Source organism: Mizuhopecten yessoensis, unplaced genomic scaffold (genome assembly GCF_002113885.1).
Source record: "Mizuhopecten yessoensis strain PY_sf001 unplaced genomic scaffold, ASM211388v2 scaffold8071, whole genome shotgun sequence".
NCBI classification, from domain to species: Eukaryota; Metazoa; Mollusca; class Bivalvia; order Pectinida; family Pectinidae; genus Mizuhopecten; species Mizuhopecten yessoensis.
In genome coordinates, this window is record NW_018407364.1 from 1,776,752 (window position 1) to 1,801,287 (window position 24,536).

General features: G+C 36.4%; 1 protein-coding gene across 1 annotated transcript; it reads left to right on the forward strand.

The window, feature by feature from the left end:
* Nucleotides 1-9,591: 9,591 nt before the first annotated feature.
* LOC110454830 lies at nucleotides 9,592-23,266 on the forward strand. Its single transcript, XM_021504561.1, has 9 exons — nucleotides 9,592-9,626; nucleotides 13,071-13,100; nucleotides 14,683-14,983; nucleotides 15,616-15,665; nucleotides 15,822-16,037; nucleotides 16,699-16,891; nucleotides 17,316-17,405; nucleotides 18,418-18,522; nucleotides 21,171-23,266. The coding sequence occupies exons 2-9, from the start codon at nucleotides 13,072-13,074 to the stop codon at nucleotides 21,450-21,452; spliced, it is 1,266 nt and encodes a 421-aa protein (XP_021360236.1). The 5' UTR covers nucleotides 9,592-9,626; nucleotide 13,071; the 3' UTR covers nucleotides 21,453-23,266.
* Nucleotides 23,267-24,536: the final 1,270 nt, after the last annotated feature.

Sequence of the window (24,536 nt, forward strand, 5' to 3'; positions counted from 1 at the left end):
AGAGTGTATATCTATATATATATATATACATATAAAATATGTATTGATGTAGGAATTTTTAATTTCGGGCAATGTAAATATGAAGCCGCCAATTTGGGGAAATGTCCACAAAAATAACCTGCCAAAGAGTATATTTATATATGATAAGAAATGATCTTTAGACAGGTGGAAAATGACAGATGTAATTTTAAATAGCTTTATGTGGTCGTTAAATTTTTACTTGTAAATACAAGATAAATGTACTTTCCTTTTAATGAGCATGCATAATCATTATTTTACATTATCCGGTTTTAATTTATTGCTTTGCATTTTGTCGTTTGTTTTTTTGGTCATTTTTGTCGAGTGTGTTTCTGTAAGAAGGGAAGTGCTTTTTCATACATTACTATGTTTTTATATAAAGACAAATGTTGTACATGTATTTTAAAATGGCTCTAAAATATTTTTCAATTTATAATCATGCAACTACGAAGGTGTAGCAAGAAGGAGTGAGTATATTGGATTCAGGTTGTCTGCCTGTCTGTAGATAGAATGTTATCATTAATTCTCACGAAGTACTACCCCACTTCTAATGAAACCTATCTTGATTTTACACATACACATTATCAGGATGTATAATTACCTTGTTGCGTCCATTGATAAAAAAAGAATTATGACCCTTGTTTTACTTATAACGTCTTATCCAGGGGCCTGTTCGTTTATGCGAAACATCTGGTACGCTCAGGTTTTTGTGTCGCCTGCGAAAAGCTGGTGACACAAAGGTATTGCTTTGTCGGCGGCGTCGGCGTCCGCACAGAGGTTTTCGTGCGATAAGGTCACTGTTACTATAAATAGAAAATCTGTTTTCGTGCGATAACTTGAGTTTCCTTTGGCCGATCAAACTCAATCTTCATGCAGTGCTTTTTACCAAAAGAGCTTGCTTGGGATTGCTTTTCAGGTCCGAAGGTCAAAGGTCAAGGTCACTGTACTATAAATAGAATATCTGTTTTCGTGCGATAACTTTGAGTTTACTTGGGCCAATCAAACTCAAACTTCATGCAGTGCTTCCTTACCAAAAGTGCTTGCTTGGGATTGCTTTTCAGGTCCGAATGTTATAGGTCAAGGTCACTGTTACTATAAATAGAAAATCTGTTTTTGTGGATAACTTGAGTTTCCTTGGGCCGATCAAACTCAAACTTCATGCAGTGCTAAGCAAGTCCTGCGCAGGCGACACATCCACTTCCGTGGAATTCTTATTTTTTAAATGCATTTTTTTTGTATAAATCCTAGCGGACCTGCAAATGGTGATGCAGGCCTTGCAAGGCTTCGTCAAGGCTCGCCTGAAAGTAGCATCAGATTAATCGGTCCGACCTTATTTCATAAATGGACAACTCTGGTCCAACCGGTTAATCTGTTTTGACCGTGATAAACGAAAACGGCCAGTATTCTACTACTAAATTATACGTTGGATTTCAACATATCCTGCATGTGTAGATGCCATGTAGTTTCATACCTCTTGTGAAGATACCTATGAACCACACCCAATATTATGTTGTTACTGTCCTTTTATTTAACTGCGATCATAATCAACGTCAAACAAATGCAAACAACTTCAAAAATTAATAATAAAGGCTAAGTTTGTTTTGAACACAAACAGAAATTGAAAAGTTATTTGTCTGTTTCCTTGTCACGCAGAGAGCGTTAATGACCAGTGTCACGACTCTGAACCGCTTAACCCTTTCACCATTGTAGACCAGAATGGACTCATCCAGATACATGTTTGGTAGAGTCTACTAAAGTTACCTAGGGGTGAAAGGGTTAAAATATATCATTAGGGCCTAGTGTGCTGAATCAGTAAATTGAGTTGTTAATTTCGCCCCGTTGCACTCTAATACTGCAGAAAGTCAGGGGGATGGGTAACATGTTTCCCCATTCCGCCCCTTAATGGATGTTTAGAACACAAACAGAAATTGAAAACTTATGTTGCGAGCTTTCGAAAATATTTGTTTCCTTTGTGGTGCAATGAGTGTAAATGACCGGTATCTTGAATATTACAGGCTGAAACAATTAACAAAGACACAGTGTGCCGAATCAGTAAAGTAAGTTGTCAAAATTATTACCATTGAATCATTGGACTGTTATACAAGTACTTTCTGTGTCTTTATTTCAACTGTATATTGTGGTATAGATATTCATTTTAATTGTATATAATTGCATACCACATTATCACATCTTTTCAAAGCATAGTGATGGGTGTAGCCTGATACATGTGTATATATACATGATTGTTTATATTAAATTGAATTCAAGATTTATTTAGTTTGATATCAGTCGCAGTGAAAATCCTGGAATTTATGAGCAGTTGGCCATTTTCAGCAATTTTCAGTCAATATCAAAATTAAGAGGGGCCATTCTATGTAAAATTAAAAGAATATTGGAACATGGAGGGGTCAATTTAAGTTTTGAAGGGTCAATGGCCCCAACGCCCTCTCCAGGGTTATCCTCTAGTCAGACTAGATGATTTATAATCATGTTCGAGGAGACACGAGTCCCCTCTTATCATGTTTAATGAGACACGAGTCCCCTCTTATCATGATCAAGGAGACACGAGCCCCCTCTTATCATGTTTGATGAGACACGAGTCCCCTCTTATCATGTTTGATGAGACACGAGTCCCCTCTGATCATGTTTGATGAGACACGAATCCACTACACCTTGCACATGAAAGGTATCCTATCAATCCACAAATGCAATTTATTCATTCATCTTACCCCCCCCCCCGGGTATTTAATTTGTAGTGATTTGTATCAGTTTGAATCATTTTCTCAAAAGTATTGAACATTTGCGAGGGACTTGAATTTGTAAAAAATATCTCTCAACATGCGCTCCATAACATCTTATATCTTATTACAATTAGTATAACTCTATGTCTGAAATATAATTACCTCAAGTAATTTGAATTACAAAAGACATGGAAAAGAAGAATCTTTTTCTTAGCATTATATACACAATGTACAGTGAATTCCAAGATATGAACTTAGTCAGTAAAGATGTCCACACTTGGTGTTTCTAGTTAATTTGTAAAATAAAGCTTTAAAATATCTAAACCAGTGATTTGTGTTGGGGTTTTTTACGGACATATAATGGTATTTGGGGCGTCGGTCCGTCGACACTTTTGATCGTTTCAACAAAATAACTTGCTTAAATATCACACTCAATTTTGATGAAACTTGGTGAGCACATACTTTATATGAGGACAGAGGCTAAGTGTGAAGTTGAGCCGAAACCATGCATATCTAATTAGCATACTGCTCCAATTGGTAAAGTTCAAAACTTAAGTTTTAAGTTAAGTTGATGGACACACTGGTGTGTTGTGTAAATACTATATAAACATCATACATGTATTAGCACCTGTGAGTTTGGCCTTAGACCTTAACATGTAGGGTGGGCGATAATTATATCTGTATAGCCCACATAGGAACGTCGTAGGTTAAGTAGAATATATTTGGTCCAACGAATATGTGGTTTTATATATTACTCGGTTCATGTGTACAGTGTATGCAGTGGGAGTTTCCTCTGGCCCTGACATGTACACCAGACTTGGACATTTTAACAGATAGATGTCTTTAGGTTGGCCAGAGGAAACTCGATCAAGCTATTAATGTTTGTCGTCGCCTACTAAAATATGGATCGGGATGTCTTGCGTATAGATATATGGATTCAGTTATAGTCTTGGGGTTGTCAACTATAGAGATCATGCTATCGTTATAATGAAGAGCATAGTATATTTTCATGTATAAAGAGAAGAGTAAACATACGAAGCGTGTTACCCAGCGCCATTTTGTGGCTTTAGAAGGTGCAAAGACGTGAAATGTCCTCGGCTAATTGCTGCGAATAGCAATCGGTAGCCCGAGTTTCCTTTGGTCCTGACATCAGACTTGGACATTATGACAGATAGATATCTGCCACACCCGACATCTGTCTGTCAAAATGTCTAAGTCTGGTGCCAGGGCCAGAGGAAACTCGGGCTAAGCAATCGGGAGCAGGAAGTTGGCTGAGAGGACACCTTCATATCGAAGGAAGATAGCTAAAGGCTTAGCCAATTCAGGATAATTAGGGCCCCGTATCGGAGATACGGGTGCCCTATAGTAATCTTTCTGTCTGTCTGTCTGTCTGTCCGTCCACAAATTTTGATCCTGGCTAATAACTTTGTTATTTATTGACCGATGTACTTGAAACCTGGTCAAGATGTTCAGTTTACAAAAATACACATTGAGGTAAAAATTAAAGGTCAAAGGTCAAGGTCATTAGGTTCAAAGGTCAAGGTCAAATTTTACATCTTTTCACTGATAAACATTTTGTTATGACATGATGAAGCAAAGTTGATCAGAATTAAACAAGGAGTCAACTGACCAAAGGTCAAGGTCATTGGGTCAAAGGTCAAGGTTTAATTTTGTATCTTTTCACTGGTGAACATTTCGATATGACACTTTGAAGCAATGTTGCTCAGAATTAAACAAGGAGTCAATTGACCAAAGGTCAAGGTCACTAGGTCAAAGGCGAAGGTTAAATTTTGTATCTTTTCCCTGATGAATATTTTGTTATGACATTATGAAGCAATGTTGTTCAGAACTTAACACAGAGTCAACTGACCTTAGGTCAAGTTTTGTATTTTTCACTGAAGAACATTTTGTTATGATATTAAGAAGCAAAGTTGGTTGGAATTAAAGAATAAGTCAACTGATCAAAGATCAGGGTCACCGGGTTAATGGTCAAGGTCATTTGGGTTCAAAGGTCAAAGACAAAGTGGATCTCTGACTTTGACCCTAGCTGGCTCTTGATGGAGGAGGTATATAAGGTGAAATAAAACAAATCAAAGCTAACAAATGAGTATTGCACCAGTATTTACATTTCTGTTAGCCAAGCAAATACGGAGGTGGAAGGAAACAAGACTCACATCATAGTACATGTAAAATGTTTATTTTGCTTCCCAATGTCAAACGTCAAGCTCAGCTATATGGGCAGATTGCTTCTTGATGATTATGGGGGATATATTGCCACAAGACGGGGCCCTTACTAACCTGTCAGTGTTCTAGTTTCAATGGCAATTCTGGAAGAGAATATGTTTGTGTTATTGTTAGCTGAAAGGGCGACACAGCTAACGAGAAACAATATAATACTTATGTACATCATTATATATACATGTTTAATTACAGAAAGGAGGGACATGTTCATCAGGCGTCTCTCGATGTTTGAAGTATGCCTGGGTAGTCGTCCAAATTATCAGTGAGCTTATTTACCACCAATGCGACATAGTTAAGTCAAGTCCAATCCAGTACAAACTTTTTTTAACAGATTTCGTTCTATATATCGGGTAACTGTCCGCCCTGTCAAACATTTGCCTATGATATCACTGGTAAAATCCATATGCACCCGGCATTAATTTCGCTCTGTACATGCTATGACTACATGTAGTATGTCGTGTATAAATATTTTCTTTCAGAATAAGTGTATCCTCATCAAGAAGAGCGAAAAAGGCGAAAGTACGACAGCAACGAAAATTTCCCGGTTTGCAGTATTCAGCTTAACGCGGGGGAAACATGTCATTGATTGTAAGTTGGAGAACCATTTCGGTGATACGTTTAGCAGCAGATTATCTAATGATCAAGTCGAAGAAAAAACCGATCGAAGGATATGAATGATAGCGAGAGTATAGATGTTAGAAATGCAACGATGTATCGTATCGTATTGTATCGCGAGACTTTCTTGTGTATCGTATCAAATTGTTTTGTTTGCCTGCATCGCGATACAACTAACAGTACTGAAATTAACCATCAATTTTTATCCAACTTGAATAAAGTGTTCTTATTATTATTACTCCTGAAGCCTTTTACAATATTCGATGAAATCCTGCACTCAATCATTACTATCGTATCGTAAGTATCGTACCGCGACGCGTATCGTATCGTGAGGTATGCGTATCGTTGCAGCCCTAAATTAGATGTACCGGCCTCTAATTAACCAAAGTGTCAAAGTGTTCATTGATCAAACGGTCGGGATTTTCGACGATGACAATGGACATGTTTGATAAGTGAAGGAGTTGCAGCAGCTTAAGGAATTGGAGGAAATAGCACTTTACCTTGCTCCAATGAGAAGGTGTAAAACAACGAAAACTGACTTGATGCCATCTTGATTTTCTTTTAAGATCTGTGTATCACATACTCCTGTCTCCTACATCAAAGTCTAGCTATATATGGACCTATTTAAACCAAGGTGTTCAGAGTAATTTAAACGTGTAAAATTACAGTGAACACCTTAGTTTAGGTACAAATATACAAATATATCTGTAACGAATTCTCAGGTCCCTGTGTCTAGAGGGGCCACATGTAACCTTTGCTACCGGGTAGAGAGTGTGAAAAGAAAGATATACATGGAGACACCAAGTGTTGCCATGGGGACAGAGACTCAACTTTGACCTTTTCAATATCACCTAAGCAGAAGACGCACACGAAAACCCTCGTTTCTGCAGAGGTCCCACATAAGCGGCTTATTATTATAACATGCACAGTCGACCAGGCGGTTCAAGAGAGAGAGTAAACCAACTGTCAAAATGACAGAAAAAAACTTCGATTCCCCATTAGATATTACGTCACATCTACATCACTAAGACAAGGCTATGCGTTAAATGATAGGACAGTTGTCATTATTTAGAAAAATACTAGGGAAAGGAATAAAAGCTTCGAATTTCATGGTTCATTTAATATGGCAAAATAAGCTTCATTTGCAGACAACACATAAGAAACTGAAAAGGCCTATATATTTACAAAGTTATTTCGCTATCTCCAGAACTCTCGCTATCAACCTAAGACCTAATGTTGTATGATATGTACTGCCCTGCAAACCATCTCAGCAACGTCCTAAATATATTATGAAAGTTGTACCAACTTATGTGTAGCACATCACGTGATGCATTTTTTTGGAGAAGCCGCTATATGTGACGAATTTGAGGTCGCGTATATAATACATTATACCAACATAAATGAACATGTTTATTCACCTTAATTTACCATCGTATGGCATTGACACTTTTTATAATCCTACTACATTCAGATGGCATTTATATCAGCTATGAATGCTATGACCCGTTGGCATCATTATTATGACGTATCAATTGTAACGTATACGTAGTGTACCACTGATCGACTTTTCCTGAACATATGGTTGTTCTGTTCATTGAACAAGTAAACACGATACATACACAAATTTTAGCTACTGTAAAATCATACATTTTCGTGGGACATTAAATTTCGTTTATTTCATGGATAACAAAAATCCACGATATTAAATCCCCACAAATACATAAATGGTATGATATAAATAGGGGAAAATTAGAAATCAGCAAAATATGATTCCTTGAAACAGGCCAGTATATGAAAACCACGAAATTTTAAGCACGCGAAAATAAATGATTCTACAGTAATTGCTGAAGTTTGATATGATTTTTAATTTTCTACAAGATTAACATATTCCAATGGTGAAAATAATAGTAAACTGTACTCTTGCTTCCTGGATGCGGCGAAAGCCTTCGACTGTGTTTGGCACGAAGGTTTATTTTTTAAACTTGTTCTTTTGGGCTTTAAACGTGATACTGTCAATATGATAGTTTCTCTGTATAAAGAAATGTACAGTGCAGTTCTTTGTCAATGTTTAATTTCTAAATGGTTCCCAATATCCCAGGGAACCCGTCAAGGGCTTATTCTCTCGCCTTGGCTTTACTCTGTCAACATTAATGACTTGTTGAATGAACTTTGTATTTCAAAATTCGCACTTTCTGTCCATGACATTAACGTTACTTGTCCTACCCAGACATATGATATCGTCCTACTTTCACTTTGCAAAAGCGACTTGGATAATTTGATGTGTATCTGTTATCTATACAGCGGTAAATGGAGATTTAAGTACAATGCATCAAAATCTGTTGCTATTGTTTCTAATGAAAGAAAAATGCCTACACTAATTCAAAGCGGAAGTAGTATCTTGGGCCAACTGAAGTACAGGGGTCAACTAGTACTACACATGTCGGTATATTTGTAGATACATTCAGTCCAGGTCGTCCAGAGCTGGATGAAGTTGTGCATAAGTTACGTGGGGAATGCTTTGCTCTTATGTAGTGTAACTTACTTGGTTCAGGACTTAGTCCTTTAACAAGTTTGAAACTCTATAAATCAATCGTGCTTCCAAGAGCGTTATTTGGCTGTGAGCTCTGGTTCGCGCTTTCCTCTACTGAATGGCGTCGTTCAGAGACCACACACCATTTCTGTGCAAAACTTATGCAAAATTTCCCAGTTCGCACTAGGTCGGTTATTGTACTGGGAAAGTTAGGTTTACCATCACTTTCTCTGTATGTAGAACAATGCAAACTACGATTTTCGCTGCTTTGTGTAATGTAAAATCTCAATGTACTGCAAAACAGTTTTTTTTGTTACGTATATAGCATATGTATCTTAGTATTTATAAGTCCAAAAGAGGGTTTATACACGATGTATGGAATATTTTTCATAATTACGATTTGCAGTTTTACTTGTACGATTATTTACAGTCTTCCTGCATGCCTAACAAACTAATGTGGAAGCATATTGTGAAAAATGTATTGCTTTGCAAAGAAAGTGAACAGTGGACACAACGTCTGGGTCTGAATTGTGATTTATGCAGGTTTAGGAATATTCATACAGAACTTTCACCTTCCATTCTGTGGCATGTGTCAAAATTATCTCCAAACTTAGCTGAGATCTGTAAACGAGTTTCTAAACTATGGATTACCCCACTTGATTGCGAACTTCATTGTGCTAAATGTAATTTGTTTTTCTCTGACGCTGTCGCCCATTGTATCTCAGAATGCAACAGTGTTGAATTAGCTTCGCTTAGAGATGTCTTTTATACAAATATAGTTAATGTCTATCCCGTACATGTATATGCGTATTTAGATCAAGTTGAAAGGGAACAACAGATTTCCACTGTACTTGGCTCCAACGATATTGCTCTCGCCCTGGGAGAGGATCATGTAATGTTTTCCTTTATCCGAGACTGTCTGATATTTCGCTTAGAGAGCTTCAGCTCTAACATTTCAGTAGATCTAATATCCTTATATAGTCTATAAACCTTTTTTATGTAATTTAAATCGCTTTCTAACATGATTGTCAATTCACAGTAAGGTTCACGTATATATATATATATTGCGTTCCTTTGTTGACTCGTCTAATATAAATATTTCATTATCACCAACATTAATTAAAAACAATTGCCTCCAGGATAGTGACGTGAACAAGGATAATTTAGAGAGGTTGGAGGTACAGTGAAAATATGTACATGTACACAAGACAATGTTTTATGAGTGCATATGCACTATATATATATATTGTCACTGACAATAATTAAGTCATTGTTTTGTCTCGTATTTTTTGTGTTTTATAATTATACTGCTTGCAGTTCCTTTAGGACATATATAAATCAGTCAACGTTGATGAATATATTGCCAAATGTTCTACATATATTCAGTTACTTTTTTTTAAAAATTTCGCCGTTTGTCAACCTCTTCATAGGACCACCTGTTAACCCATTTGGGCCCCTCGAAGAGATTTAATCAATACCAGGTACGTATAAGTAATGCAAGATGGCGACGTGTTCCGCCTGTGATTGCTTTGGTTACCGAACTGCAATCTATGGAGAATGACTTGTTTATCTATTTATAGTGAATGAAGTAATCAAGTAGAGAGATTCGGATTCAAGTAAGTATGTGTAAATGATTAAATTACAATGTCAAATATGTATAATATACATTAATATGTTATACACGATAGCATACCCGTACACTGCTACTTGTGAAGCGGCTACAGATCGCTTGACCTAAATACTTGACGAGGGATATCAAGTATAGGTCATACAATGCATTGTGTTAATTGTTAAATACGGGTTTAATTTCATTTCAATATATATATAACTACGTTTAGACCAAATTATATCGACAACACACTAACTAGGCGTAAACCGAAAGTAGATGTAAGCGCTTTATTGACCCAGAATACATTCCTACCGGACCGCTATGCATGTTCGTAAAAACATGTTATGGGCAATCGTAGCAGGGACTCAGATGTAGAGACACACTAAAACACAGAATGAGACAATACGGAACAAAACTGTACTAAATACGGACAAAAAAGATTGTATCGATAACGTCTGTAAGACAGGTACAGACAGCATTTTCTGTTTACACATTTAGTTGATTACATGGGAACCTATTAACAAAAAATGAAATAAAAATCGGACTTAAGCAGGACTACGTGCTACGTACTGTACGTGTATTTTTTTCAACAAAGTGAGACACATATTGCTTTAGTCTAGTTACCTACGTTTAAGCATAAATTACATACAGAAATGTCCAAAGCTTCCTAGACTACGATAAACATTAATCTGTCTTTTTTTTCCTGTGAAATTTTCCTTTCGAACAGTAGAAATATGTAATACAAACATTGAGTACAAACAAATTATATATATATTTTTGATAAAAAAAACCAATAGATTATCGAATTGATATCAATCATTAATCTATGCAGTATTATAAGTTCCCATAACCAGTAAACATGGAGTGAATTCGGTCGGACCAGAAACTCGGATTGCATGCGGGATGTGATCGGGTAACCCCCCTCCACCTTTACCAATTTTAATTGTTACAGTCAATATGCATGCAAGTAAATTGTTTTTAAATTTGCAGCCTACCGTAGACCTTTTCATACATTTTTAGATATAACAAAAATGCGTTTGTAGTGAATAGTATCGTTACGAGTTTATAGTTTGGATGAAATATTAATCAACGGCTTATGCACTATAACTATTTATAAAAAGGGTGACTCATTCCAGTGTCCTGGGCCCGTATTCATGAAACCGTCTCTCTTACTCAAGATTGGGTTCTGTACTCAAACCATATTTCTTATTACTTGCTTCGATCACGTGACAGGGTCAGAAAGTCAAGGATACTTATTGTTAAACGTATTTTGATTAAAGTGTCTTCAAAATTATAAAAAAAAAAACATTGACAAAATGTGATTTTTCTTTAATTTTTCACTGGAATGTGACTTAAACAAATACTTACTCCAACAATGTTAGAGGTTTTACACGGCGAAAAACTTTTGACAGGCGCCGCGTAACCTCTAACTGTGCCCATAGCTGATTTTCCCCATGCTGACTATCACATTTTCAAAGTTCGGATTAAGAAAGAGTATATCGTGTTTACATACATTTAAATGGTCAAAAGGGTCCAATAAATATTCCTTTCCATAAATCCATGATTATATAAGAAAAATTTCATGTCAAAGACATAAATAATGAGTTTTTCCTCACTCGAAGCGAAGCAGACAGCATTTGCCATGATTTTTCCGGTTAATACAAAAATGGATTACATGTAATGTTTCACAAGCGGAATACAAACAAACTCCGTATCATTTCGTTCCGTTTGAAATCCCCCCTGATATTTTGTATTAATCCAGAAGCCATGTTTTAAATGTAGGTCAGAGATGTGCTACAACGACATGGACATGTATTTTGAGTGTTGTATTCCGTAATATACTATATATTTGTGTCTGTGACATATATATGAGATCTATATTATATCAACCGTGAGTAGACATCGTTGTCATGAACTGTTAACCACTGATGTGAGTTTTTCAAGCCGATTTTGTTCCGCCCGGATTTCGGGCGGAAACTGCATCAAAGAATTAGTGCTTCGGAAATGAGAGGTCGCAGTCGGCAAAATCATATCCGATTGAAAAAAGGCCGACCAGCGGCCTCTCATGTTATGGGAGTAAACAAATACTGTGAGTTTAAGTATGATTATAGTTTCATGGATACGGACCCTGGTGTAAAAAATAAGACAGTTTCATCATTTTAAGTCGTCAATAAAGGTTACTCGTCAGAAATTAGTATTTTATAAATATTTAACACGTTATCATCATAGTCGGTATAATCGGTTCCTCTTATTCAGCATTTCGAGATTTTTCCGTTCTGCAAAGTGCACCATGTTACATCCTTATTAACTCCGCTTACTGTACACGTACAGTTGATTGCGTGGTATCTAACGTTTACGGAATGTCGGAGATCTAATTCCATATGCAATCTATTAGCTAAGTCCTGCATAAACTTCCAATAAAAAGTATACCCGAACTTTTGCGACGAAAGACAAAAGGACATCGTCATTATCACTGTCAACACATATTATCTGTCAAATGTTTATGCTATTAGCAATGTCTGCATGGTTGGCCTCGTAAAATCACAGGTACTTGTGGACAGGAGTGTGATTTTCCCATTAAAATGTTACGTAACAAACGAATAAATTATTGTATAACAATCACATGCTAAATTTCAAAAGTGCATCCCACCTAATAGCCTTCTAAATACATGTTTATAAGGCCATTAGGTGGAATGCACTTTTGGAATTAAGCATGAGATTGTTATACAATAATTCATTCGTCTGTTACGTAACATTTTAATGGAAAAATCACACTCCTGCCCACAAGTACCTGTGCGTAAAATATGCCGTAATGATTTCTGTGTCTGAATCTAAAGTACCGAAGCGTTTATTTCAACACATGTGACTAACGTATCTGGCTGCCATTTTTTCCAAACTCTTTGTATTCATCTCATTGAAACCTCCATCATTAAATCATTGTATAGGTACACCATAATGTCAATTGTAATGATTTCAAACTTTCTCGATATTTTCTTTCGTTTCTGACTATAAATAGTTTGAAGAAGGACAGCTAGAACTCTAACATTTACCCATGTGTGCTGTAGGTTGAGGTAGGTGCATGTACGATTCTTGCAAATCATCAGCGCCACTGGCTGTCTTCTAATGTATGATATATATATAATTAATAATGTAATCCGGACCATGATTTAGCATATTGGCAATTTGCAATATGCATTCCACATGTTAAGAATTCAAGTCTAGTAGCTTACAAATAAAACCATACTTTTTTTTTATCGATGTGTGTTTTGCTTTTATGAAAATCTTGTGATTTGAACTCCTTTGATTTTTATTTCAGGATGAGTAGAAGTTCAAGGCCACTATATACGTAAGTTCTCTCTTTTTTTTGTTCCACTGTTTTGTTGTTTTCTATCAATCATGTATAGATCAGAGGAACAATAATCGTTATACCCAGTGTAGCAGTTCTGAAGGGTTTTTGTTCTTCACCCCCCCCCCCCCCCCCCCCCTTAAGCGGTGAAAAGTTCCATTTAAGTGCGAGGTAATGTTAATATCGTTCAAGTTAATCATTGTTATGCCAAGTTACATATCATTCTTGTTAATGATAGTCAGAGAAAACGTTCTTTCACATAAACCCATTTCATATCATCAGGATTATTATAAAAAGGATATTGTTCCATTTCATACGGAGATGGATATTAAAATGTACTGAAGCTAATTCCTATGATCTGTTTTCATATTTATGTATTTTGACAGTTTATTTCTGGCGTCCTAACCAAACCATACATTGTGTTATGATTATTAAGAATAAGGAAACCATACAACAATCATTTCGTTGAACTTATGCTTAGTTTCGTTGTAATAATATTCCAATAATAAGAACTCGTAACAGTTGTTATGTGCAAATCTTATAATTGTTGCACAATTATAACTATTATTATTATCCATATGTTGTAAAGCGCTTTAGAGTAATTTTACAAATTATATAGGGCGCTATATAAATGTTGTATATTATTATAGTCAGGAAGTTCTTACATCAGTTAACGTAATTATCACAGCTTGTATAATGCAAATATACAGTCTATTTTTTTTTTATTTAAAAAGTATAGCCTAGACACCACTTATGTCTTATCAAAGTTTTACTTGACATACAAACAATGTATGTATTAAACGTGTCGCGACGTTTCAAGACCGACTGGTCCCTTTGTCAAGCTATGACTGAGGGAACGATTTGTATTGTTTACCTGTACAACAATGTGATGAAATTGCATATTTCATATATCACTCGATTCCGGACGTTTCGAAAATATACATTATCGTCACATCGTTGTACATGTGAAAGAGAGGCCAGACGATGGTAGGGCTCAAATTCTTAATCAGGAACAAAGAAGATCACATAAAGTGTCCTTTTTTTCGATGGTTGAGAAGGCTGTAGCTGTTATAAAATGCATATACAAATATTGAACACTGCAGTATTTTGTCCAAGGTTATTGTACAATATTATAGATGTACATTCCATCAGATCAGAGACCTAGATAAATCATACACATTGTTTGGGTATCTGATCAGATTTAAATGATTTATTTTTGCAAATCATTTTGAACTGTTATTACAAAATGGACTAAGTGGACACCATTATTGAAAAAGCACATCTGTTAAATTCATCAATAACTGAAAATGTATTGTTAAAAGTATTTTAGCCATATCATTTATTTCTTATTCTTTGGAACTAAAACCAGGAAATTGACACTCAAAGAGATCGAGGGACATTAAAATATAGAGTAGACACTTATTTTAGACATGTTTGCATAAATTCTTGTGAAAAGATTTCTTCCCCGACGAAATGCCATTGCGAATTTAATTTGAGATTTTTTCCTGTTTTCACATGAACGGAATTTTGTAGGTTTTCAAAATGACAAAAGATCTTAATGATTCAATAACTATAATATCAGGGCACCTGGACGTCCAACCAAGCCTCCAGGCAAGGCATTGTCAGCAACTGGTGTTACTCATCCCACTTACGGTCGACCTGCTGTCCATTCGGTCTCGGGTGGTTATGCCATGCATGGTACAACAACAGGACAAAACAGTTATACAATAGAACATCGTGCAGCATCCAAGCCAACTTTGGAATATAAATGGGACTCTTCAATGATAACATTAGCAAAAGAGATTCCGGATTTCGACAGGTGGATGAAGACAAAAGGGGGCTTCAAAGATGCTGTGTTATCAGTAAATGATAAACTTTTTGAGGTGAGAAAAATAAGATCTCATAGATGCGGTGTATTATGTCTCCTCTTTGAATAAAAGTTCAAAACGGGACGACTGTAACTTTTAGTCTGTTTTCTAATAAGGGGACACGTATTTTCTCTTACCCTGGACATGGATATCTACACTCTTCCCAGTGTGAGATATTCTCGTGTCACCGTAGGGTTGAGACGGGGAAAACAATTGTATGACGTCATGTTAACAATACAATGACGTCGCGTTAACAATGCTTTATCGTTGCACCAACAATGCATTTAACATTGCATAATGTATATGACCAAGCCAAGAAGTGTAAGAGAAAAAGAATCATTCACCCCCTTGAGATGAGATGAAGAATCTCAACTCTCGGAGAAAGATATTTAAGTTGTCAAACACTCGGCAAGCCTCGTATTTGGTAACTTTAGAATCTTTAACCGAGGTTTAATATTCCACCATCTCAACCCTATGGAGGTGAAAGATTGTATAAGTCCAAAAACCAAATCTCCCGTCAAACATAAGTTTCACTGTTCATTTTATTTCAGTAGGACAAACCCTTTCATTCTAGTATTTTTATTTTTTTTTCATCTCATTGAGAAAAATATTCTTATTTATCGGTTGTTAATCTTTCATCTTTTAAGCTCAAACAAACTGCTCGTGGACAGCACACAGATTACGGTCAAAGTAGAGAGTAAGTATCTTGAGACCACTTACAGTTTATTTCTTGAATGTAACTAGTCAGCAAAATCGAAAAAAAAAGATCAAATCGAAATCTTTTTTTGTTGTTTCGAAATTTTTAAGTTTCTTTTTTATGCTCAAACTAATTCATTATTTTTTCTGTGATCAGATGGCAGACAAAGGAGGAGAAATATCATAAAGAGATTACGCAGCTGACTGAACAGGTACAAATGTTACAAAGTCAGTCTCGGGCCTCTTATAATGACAAGGGACATGTTGGCTCTAGTAAATATGAGAAAGAGTTGGACAGGTTGAGGCAAGAAAACGAGAAAATCAAGTCACAGCTACAATCAGCAAAAACAGAAAAGGACCAACTTCTATATAGGTAAATACTATTATTGTAACTCTTATATCAGGATTTTCTACAATGAATCAAAGAATACACCGCCCGGAATATAGATTCTTCATTAGAAGTTCATTGCTCATAGCGACAAGGGAACCATTCGCGTTTTCATGCGCATATTTGTGGAGTACTTTGGAGTGTTTTCTCGTTATATTGTTGTAAACCTGGAAGCGTTTAGTCATTTACTAGTGCATTCATTTTATTGAATGTCCCCGAAGCTGTGTTCATAAACTTGGCGCGTATTTTGAAAGACAGAGTTTTCAACATAAATCTATGTTTGATTAACTTTTTGATACCTAATATCTCTTCTGCCACAAACTACTTGAATATTTTCACCTGTGCTTTGAACTTGCAAAATATAAATATTCTGATGCACTTGTTAACGTCTATATGGTTGATTGGGATATCCTTTGAATATCCTAAATCTAAATGAACATCAGAGCTCAATGTAAAGGTGGGTTATCAATTTCAATGAATTACCTTGGCAATTTTTTAATATAACAACTGCTAAATGTGTTAATATACGGAATTAGGGAATAACTGATGTCCTTCTGTCTTTTAGTTATCCGATGCGATCGACACCAAGCCATATCTGATTATGATTAATGACTTTTGACGTGTACCTTTTACCATGTGTTATCAGGTTGAGTAAGCTGGCAGGGGCCAAGTTATCGGACAACAACCCTGAAATTACAGATCTCAGCGATCCCAACCGTCCACAGAAGCTGTCTCAGATATACAATGAACTGTACGACAACGCATGGATGGAAGCCATTGATTCGATGCCTAAGACGAATGACAAAGGAAACATTCACGTTCTCCTGAGCATATTTGTGGTATATCTTTACAGCGTTATTTTCGTAATACTGTTTTTAACGTGAAGGAGCTGAATCTTGAACTAGCGCGTTCTGTGTTATTTTATATGGACAATTTGTATATGACACTTGTTCGGTTTTATTTATGTATTTGTTTTGTTAGGTGATATGAAGGCAGTGTCGATATATGATTACCTCTTTTATTTTTGTGATGACACAACATTCCTAGGAAATGTGCAAACAAAACCGAACAAGTGTAGGAAAACAAATATTCTGTATAGTCAAATATTAATATAAGGAAATCGGTTTCTGTTTATCAGCTTCTGTCATTTAAATATATTTGTTAACTTTGTTTCATTTTCGTGTTTGTTAAGCAGCGTTATGCGCTATGATTTCGTACAATATTCACATTATAATTTCACACAACTAAAATATATTAATTCAGGAAATCTGGAAGTTTTGTGAGAATCTAGGAAAACATCAGCTGACAGCAATGGAGAATATAATGCTACAACCATGGCAGACCTCGCATACGGTATGGTAACTTTGGTAGTAGTCCGAATTATTCTGACGTTTTATCGACTTTTTGACCATATCGGTCTGTCGTCGATTAACGTCAGAACTCCGGTCCTCTATAATATGCGGGAAATATGCGACCCGTGCCCGGAGCGCACTTCAAACTGATATTTTGGAAACAAATCGTGGTACTTTGGTAGAAGCTTTACACTTAACGTATCTTAATAGTACAGTTAACGTGTGCTAAGTTTGTCCATTTTGTCCAATAGTTACTAGAAATACGAATTAAGGAAACGCCTGTTTGAAGAATTATAGTGTTGATGCATTTAACAATTTCCTTAAAATTAAAAATTCAAGATTTTTAAATATGTAAATTAGCTAAGACCAAAACAAAAATCATAAGTCATTACCCAACACAAGGTAAACCATTTTGAATAATTCCTTTTGATGCAGACCGTTAGTATTGGGAACGATTTGAATTATATATAATATTATTATATGTGTAATGCGACTTGCGGTTTGTGAACAAGTAAGTTCCAGCATTACTTCATGAGATGTGATTTAATAATGGCATTCTTGCATTTAGTTATTTAATGCCACTTAACTTTATCGTTCCAGCATCAAATATTTGTGAACTGTGAAGTGACACTTGATGGTTTGTGTATTAATAAGAACTGATGTCACTCTAGCGTTAATTCATTAATTTGGATTTGATAATGTCATTCTTTCACTTATTAATGTCGTTCGAGCATCGAATGTTTGTGTAATGAGACTTGGTGGTTTGTGTATAAATGTGACTCTATATGATGCCACTCTAGCTTTACTTCATTAATTGTGATTTGCTAATGTCATTCTTGCTTTTAGAGGTTTAATGAATCCTAATGATGTCGTTCCAGCATCAGTGAGACTTGTTGGTATGTATGGAAATGAGATGTGGTGATGTTTCCCTAGGATTACTTGACTAATTGTGATTTAATCTTATGTCATTCTTGTACTACTTTGTTTACTGACAACTTCTGATGTCGTTCTAGCATCCGTTAGGATCCAGTGAGAATCGGTACCACATAGAGTTAATGAAAAGCATTAAAGATGCTCGTAAGATAGCTGCCATAGAGACAAGGAAGAGGCTGTTTAAGGTAAACTGTGTTTATTTCTACAATTTTCTTATGTCTTTGTGTGGCTGTTAAAGACGTCAACTTTCTGCACAATATCTTTTCAATGTGATTGAGATTATTTAGCCTGTCTTAAAATGCACACAGGTAAACTTAACTCTTAAGGGGCTTTCCGTACCATATACATTTTTAGCTCACCGTGGCGTCCGTCAGTCAACAATTTCTATTAACGACTTCTACTTCTTAACCACTGATTGGAATTTAACTAAATTTGACTGGAAGCATTCCAAGTTGGTGGGAATTCAAAATTGTGCAAATGGTGGGGCTGACCCCCAGGGGGCTGAGGGGCGGGGCCAAAAGGGGGCAATTTGGCTATATTGCTTTAAGCGACTTCTCCTCTGGAACTAGGAGATGGATATAAACCATATTTGACTGGAAGCATCCCTATGTGGTGGATATTCAAAATTGTACAAATGGTTGAGCTCACCCCGCAGGGGGCTGAGGGGCTGGGCCAAAAGGGGACATTTTGGCTATATTGCTACAAACGACTTCTTCTGTAGAACTATGCACTGGATATCAATCATATGTAATCAAAGGCATTCATGGGAGGCAGGGATTCAAAATTTACAAATGGTGGGGCTGATCCCCGGGCTAAGGGATGGGGCGAAAACAAGTTTATTACTTGGAAGTGGTTGAGATCCCCACAATATAACCATATATACAATTGCTGAGTATAAAGAGAAGAATGCACATTTGCTTCCAGGATGGCCCTACCCTTGGAGACATAGTCCTTGGGCCATACCTTTAAAACGGTTGAGATTCCCACCCCAAACTATATATACAAACGCTGGGCATAAAGAGACGAATGCTGTCATGATATCAGAATAGACCCAGGGGTCTGACCGAACCCCTAGGGACCTAGTTTCTTAGTCACAGTTTGGAAACGGCTGAGAGCCCAACCCTATAACCATATATGCAATTGCTGAGTATAAAGAGATGAATGCACATATGCTTCCATAATGGCCTTGGGGACTGCCCCAACCTTGGAGACTTAACCCCTGGGTCATAACTTCGAAATGATGAAGATCCCAACCCCAAAACTATATATACAATTGTTGGGCATAACGAGACGAATGCAGTCATGATATTAGAATTGACCCTCGGGTCTGCCCCACCCTTGCAGACTTAACCCCTGGGTTATAACTTTAAAACTATATATACAATTGTTAGGCATAACGAGACGAATGCAGTCATGATATTAGAATTGACCCTCGGGTCTGCCCCACCCTTGCAGACTTAACCCCTGGGTCATAACTTTAAAACGGTTGAAATCCCCACCCCAAAACTATATATACAAATGCTGGGCAGAAAGACTCAAATGCAGTCATGATATTAGAATTGATCCTGGGGTCTGGCCACAACCCTATGGACCTAATTTCTGAGTCACAGCTTGGAAACAGTTGAGATCCCACCCCATAACCAAACATAAAACTGCTGGGCATGACAAATCTAATACAGATATGCTACAAGGATTGGCCTTGGGGTTTGGCATATTCCCTTAGATCTCATTTGGAGAATATTTGCCATGATTGCTTAGATATCCATGTGAGCTATAAGGCCCTCTGGGCTTTTTGTTAATATTTTAACTTTGTACATGAACATTCTGGAAACAATAAAGATTTATAATATAACAACGCGATACATACTGTTATGAATATATCACTTTTGATATGTGGTCCGATCAGAAAAGTAGTTTCTTTCCACTGCATAGACTTTCAGTTTCAAGTTAAAATGAAGCGACGGCAGAATGAAGGGCTGTTTTGCGACATATGGGTCCCAATAGGGGAAATATAGGTAAAACCTTTATAATCCTTCTTCTACCATAGGGATTAAGGGAATTTAGGGCATAGGGGTGGGGTTCTGTTTGAAGTTTGTTCTCGCTATATCTCAAGTACTGGATGGATCTTTCTGAAATTTCAGCACCTACCATGGAGTGTTATATCTTTACTTCATACCAATTATTTTAAACATATTTAGGTGAGCGATACAGGCCCTCTGGACCTCTTGTTAAAGTATGGCACTCTTATGGCAGAATATACCGATTTTGTCAGAAAATTTATTTTAACAATTTCCTTAAAATTTAAAATTCAGGATTTTTAAATATATAAATTAGCTAAGAGCAAAACAAAAATCACAATTCATTACCCAACACAAGGTAAACCATTTTGAATCATTCCTTTTGAAATATTATATTTTGATACACAGAAGGAATCGATACTTAGTGCGAATTACCCTGGTTGTGGCTTCCGGAAATATGATGCGCTTCAGGAAAAAAACCCTTGTATTTCTCTACTGCAATGTATCCGGGCAGGGCATTGTCAATCATACTGAAAACAATTATAGAAAGAAACATTATGTTGCCCATTGTTGGGCAATAATAGACATTTTCCCAAAGGGCGATAATATTGCCAACACCAAATTGGAAACTCCGAACTTTTTCACTTGGTGTTTTGTCAACTTTGAAACTCGTGTTGACGCGAGCTCGTGCTGACGCGAGGTATCAAGGTTTCCTGGTCGTACGATGTGTTAACATGAATAAGATGTATGGTCAAATGTATGAGGTATTACTATAATGCTGTCATGCGTTCTTATCTTTTCGTTTTGATTTTCAGCAATTCCTTCAAGAAAATCCCCAGTACGGAACTCATAATGAGAAAGTAAGGCAATATGCCGAGGCATGTATAAACCTGTGTTGGCTCTGTGCCATTCAAGACCCACCTATCGAATTTATATACAATGTCAAGGAGGGGGAGAAGATAGACTCTGGATACTTCAAGCCGTATGAACGATCAGGAAAAACTGTCGAATATCTAGTGTGGCCAGCAATGTTGCTGCATAAAAGCGGGCCAGTTCTAACTTACGGTGTAGTACAAGTGGTCAAGGGAAAAAAATGAGTATTTCCCCATAAACATGTGTACACGTCTTCACGGACCACATCAAATCCCTTTCACAGACTGTATTGATATGGCATCCAGGACATCTTCAGGGTTCATGTTTGTTGATTTTTATCCAAACAACATTTTAATACTTAATTCATTTAAACATTTAACGTTAATATTTGATGGGCTTGTCTTATGCAGACAGTACTAATCTTTGATACGCCTGTACGCTAAAACCACATTAATGCGTTCAAATGCATGTATGTATAGTTTATTATCATGCATAGACGATATTTGTCAACAAACTCGTTAACAAATAATTAACTCGAAGCATTCATAAAAGGAGCATGTTTTAAAATGTGCATTTCAAAGCCAAGTAACACAAAGTTTTACATTGTTCTCTAACAATGACATTTTAAACCAGCTGATAAAACGTTGTAACGTTGTTTTTTGTCTGATTTCGGATGCATTTGTACGATCAAATCGTGGTCGTATTTTATTATTTTATATTTTTATTTTAGATATATTTTATTATTGCTTTTAAGTATTTGTACGTTCAAATTGTTAAAATTCATAAAGGAAAGAAACGCTTGTCGACAGTATATATATGCATCATGCAACAATAGCAAAGTGGTTCTGATATTTTTATATATTTTTGGGGTATTACCTAACCGCGATATTTTTAGCTTTCCCTTCGAAAACAACCCTTTCCGTCGCTCATGTATAGATATTTGTCGAGTAGAATCGATACTAATCCAGTTTCTGCAGAAACATTGAGGTTTTCAAACGGCTCATTTTTCTATTTATATATATATGTGTGTATTGCAAGATAATGAGATAAAACCCAAACCAACTCGACAAAGACGATGCTGCTGATGATGATGACTAAACGAAGTCTTTATTTTATCGGCACGGATTGATTGTAGATTATAGGACCATGAGAGGCACGGTTTGGTTGTATTCTTAGGAAGCATACTGACGAGAGCCCCACATGTATTGGCATGGTTTCGTTGTATTCTTAGGAAGGATACTGAAGAGAGCCCAACTTTTATTGGGATGGTTTGGTTGTATTCTTAGGAAGGATACTGAAGAGAGCACCACATTTATTGGCATCGTTTCGTTGTATTTTTAGGAAGGATACTGAAGAGAGCCCAACTTTTATTGGGATGGTTTGGTTGTATTCTTAGGAAGGATACTGAAGAGAGCTCCACATTTATTGTCATGGTTTGGTTGTAGTCTAAGGAAGGATCCTGAAGAGAGCCCGACCTTTATTGGCATGGTTTGGTTGTATTCCTAGGAAGGATACCGAAGAGAGTCCCACTTTTATTGGCATGGTTTGTTTGTATTCCTAGGAAGGATACTGAAGAGAGTTCCACTTTTAATGGCATGGTTTGGTTGTATTCTTAGGAAGGATACTGAAGAAAGCTCCACTTTTAATGGCATGGTTTGGTTGTATTCTTAGGAAGGATACTAACGAGAGTCCCACTTTTATTGGCATGGTTTGGTTGTAGTCTAAGGAAGGATACTGAAGAGAGCCCCACCTTTATTGGCATGGTTTGGTTGTATTCCTAGGAAGGATACTGAAGAGAGTTCCACTTTTAATGGCATGGTTTGGTTGTATTCTTAGGAAGGATACTAACGAGAGTCCCACTTTTATTGGCATGGTTTCGTTGTTTTTTAAGGAAGGATACAGAAAAGAGACCAACATTTATTGACATGGTTTGGGGGTATTTTTAGGAAGGATACAGAAGAGAGCCCCACTTTTATTGGCATGGTTTAGTTGTATTATATGATATGCCGAGGGAACATTTCTTTTATTGCTGCTTACTTAAAAGCACGTCCACAGTTATTCGCACCCTCCCCCACCTCCACCCACACCCGCCGACCCCACCTCACAAACCATCGATTTATGTTTTTATTTTACATCTATTAGTCCCCTTACAATTACAAATTTAGGTTGATGGTCTGCATCACATAAACTCTGTGTTGTTACCTTTAGAATGCGATTCAATAGTGACTGCAGATTAAGTCCCTGCGGTGGACACGATGTTGAGTTACGCTGATGTTAAAATTTGAGTGGTATTATTTTAAGTTTTTTAAGCCTCTTTTTTAATGTCTATGGAATATTATCATCTTTTAAGTTTACATGATGATTGATGATCTACCATCGAATTCTACGAATAGTGTGTTTTTGTTGTTTTGTGCATAAAGACCATTTGCATCCGGAGATAACTAACAACCTTCTTGATTTCCAATAGGAGCATACCTCTCTTACACGGTTTGCATTTAGATCCATTGAGGTATTATCTTATCACTGTATGACGGCACTCGTGTAGCTAGTGAAGCGTTTCTCTTCTGATGTCCTATAACATTGCGGAAGGCCTGTTGGTCTTTTTCATTTACCTTCATGATATGGTTGTGACAGGTTTTACTTTTAAACACGAACACCAGAAAATATGTAATTATGTGTTTTTTTTAAAATTATTTTGAATAAAATTCGCTAGTTAAAAATGCGTTTGCTTTAATATCTCTTCCTTCATCATTCCCAAATTAGTTAACTGCAATTGGCTTAGATTCCACATTTCCGGGTCAGGATCTAATAAAATGTAAATAGATGGATTCTTTCAATTTCCTTTGTGAGTTTGACGGCTATAATGTGGATATGACAATCCTTTCAGAAAAAGGACAGCTTACTGAGGACCACGACGCGCCACCTTCTAAAGTGAGCGCATTCTCATTGAATTATCTTGATTGTTTATTTTGTCATTATGACAAAATTTATTTACCATCTGTCAGATTTGTGTCTAGCCTACCGAAGGTACCGATGACCATCTCATAGAAATGCAACTAAACCGTTGGAAAGAACCAGCAAGCTAAATGATAAACGAATACTCACATAAGAGGACAAACCTTGATTGTATCAAAAAGATTCGCTCATTTCATGTCATGACAAACTCGTCATTCAAATTTGATTTTGATTCCTTAAGTAGTCATTTAAAAAACAAATGGCGTTTTAAACCAATCGATAGCGAGTGTATTTCCAAAGAACTGCGTGGACTCTTTTTATGGTTGAATTACGAAAAAGCTGTTCTATATTCA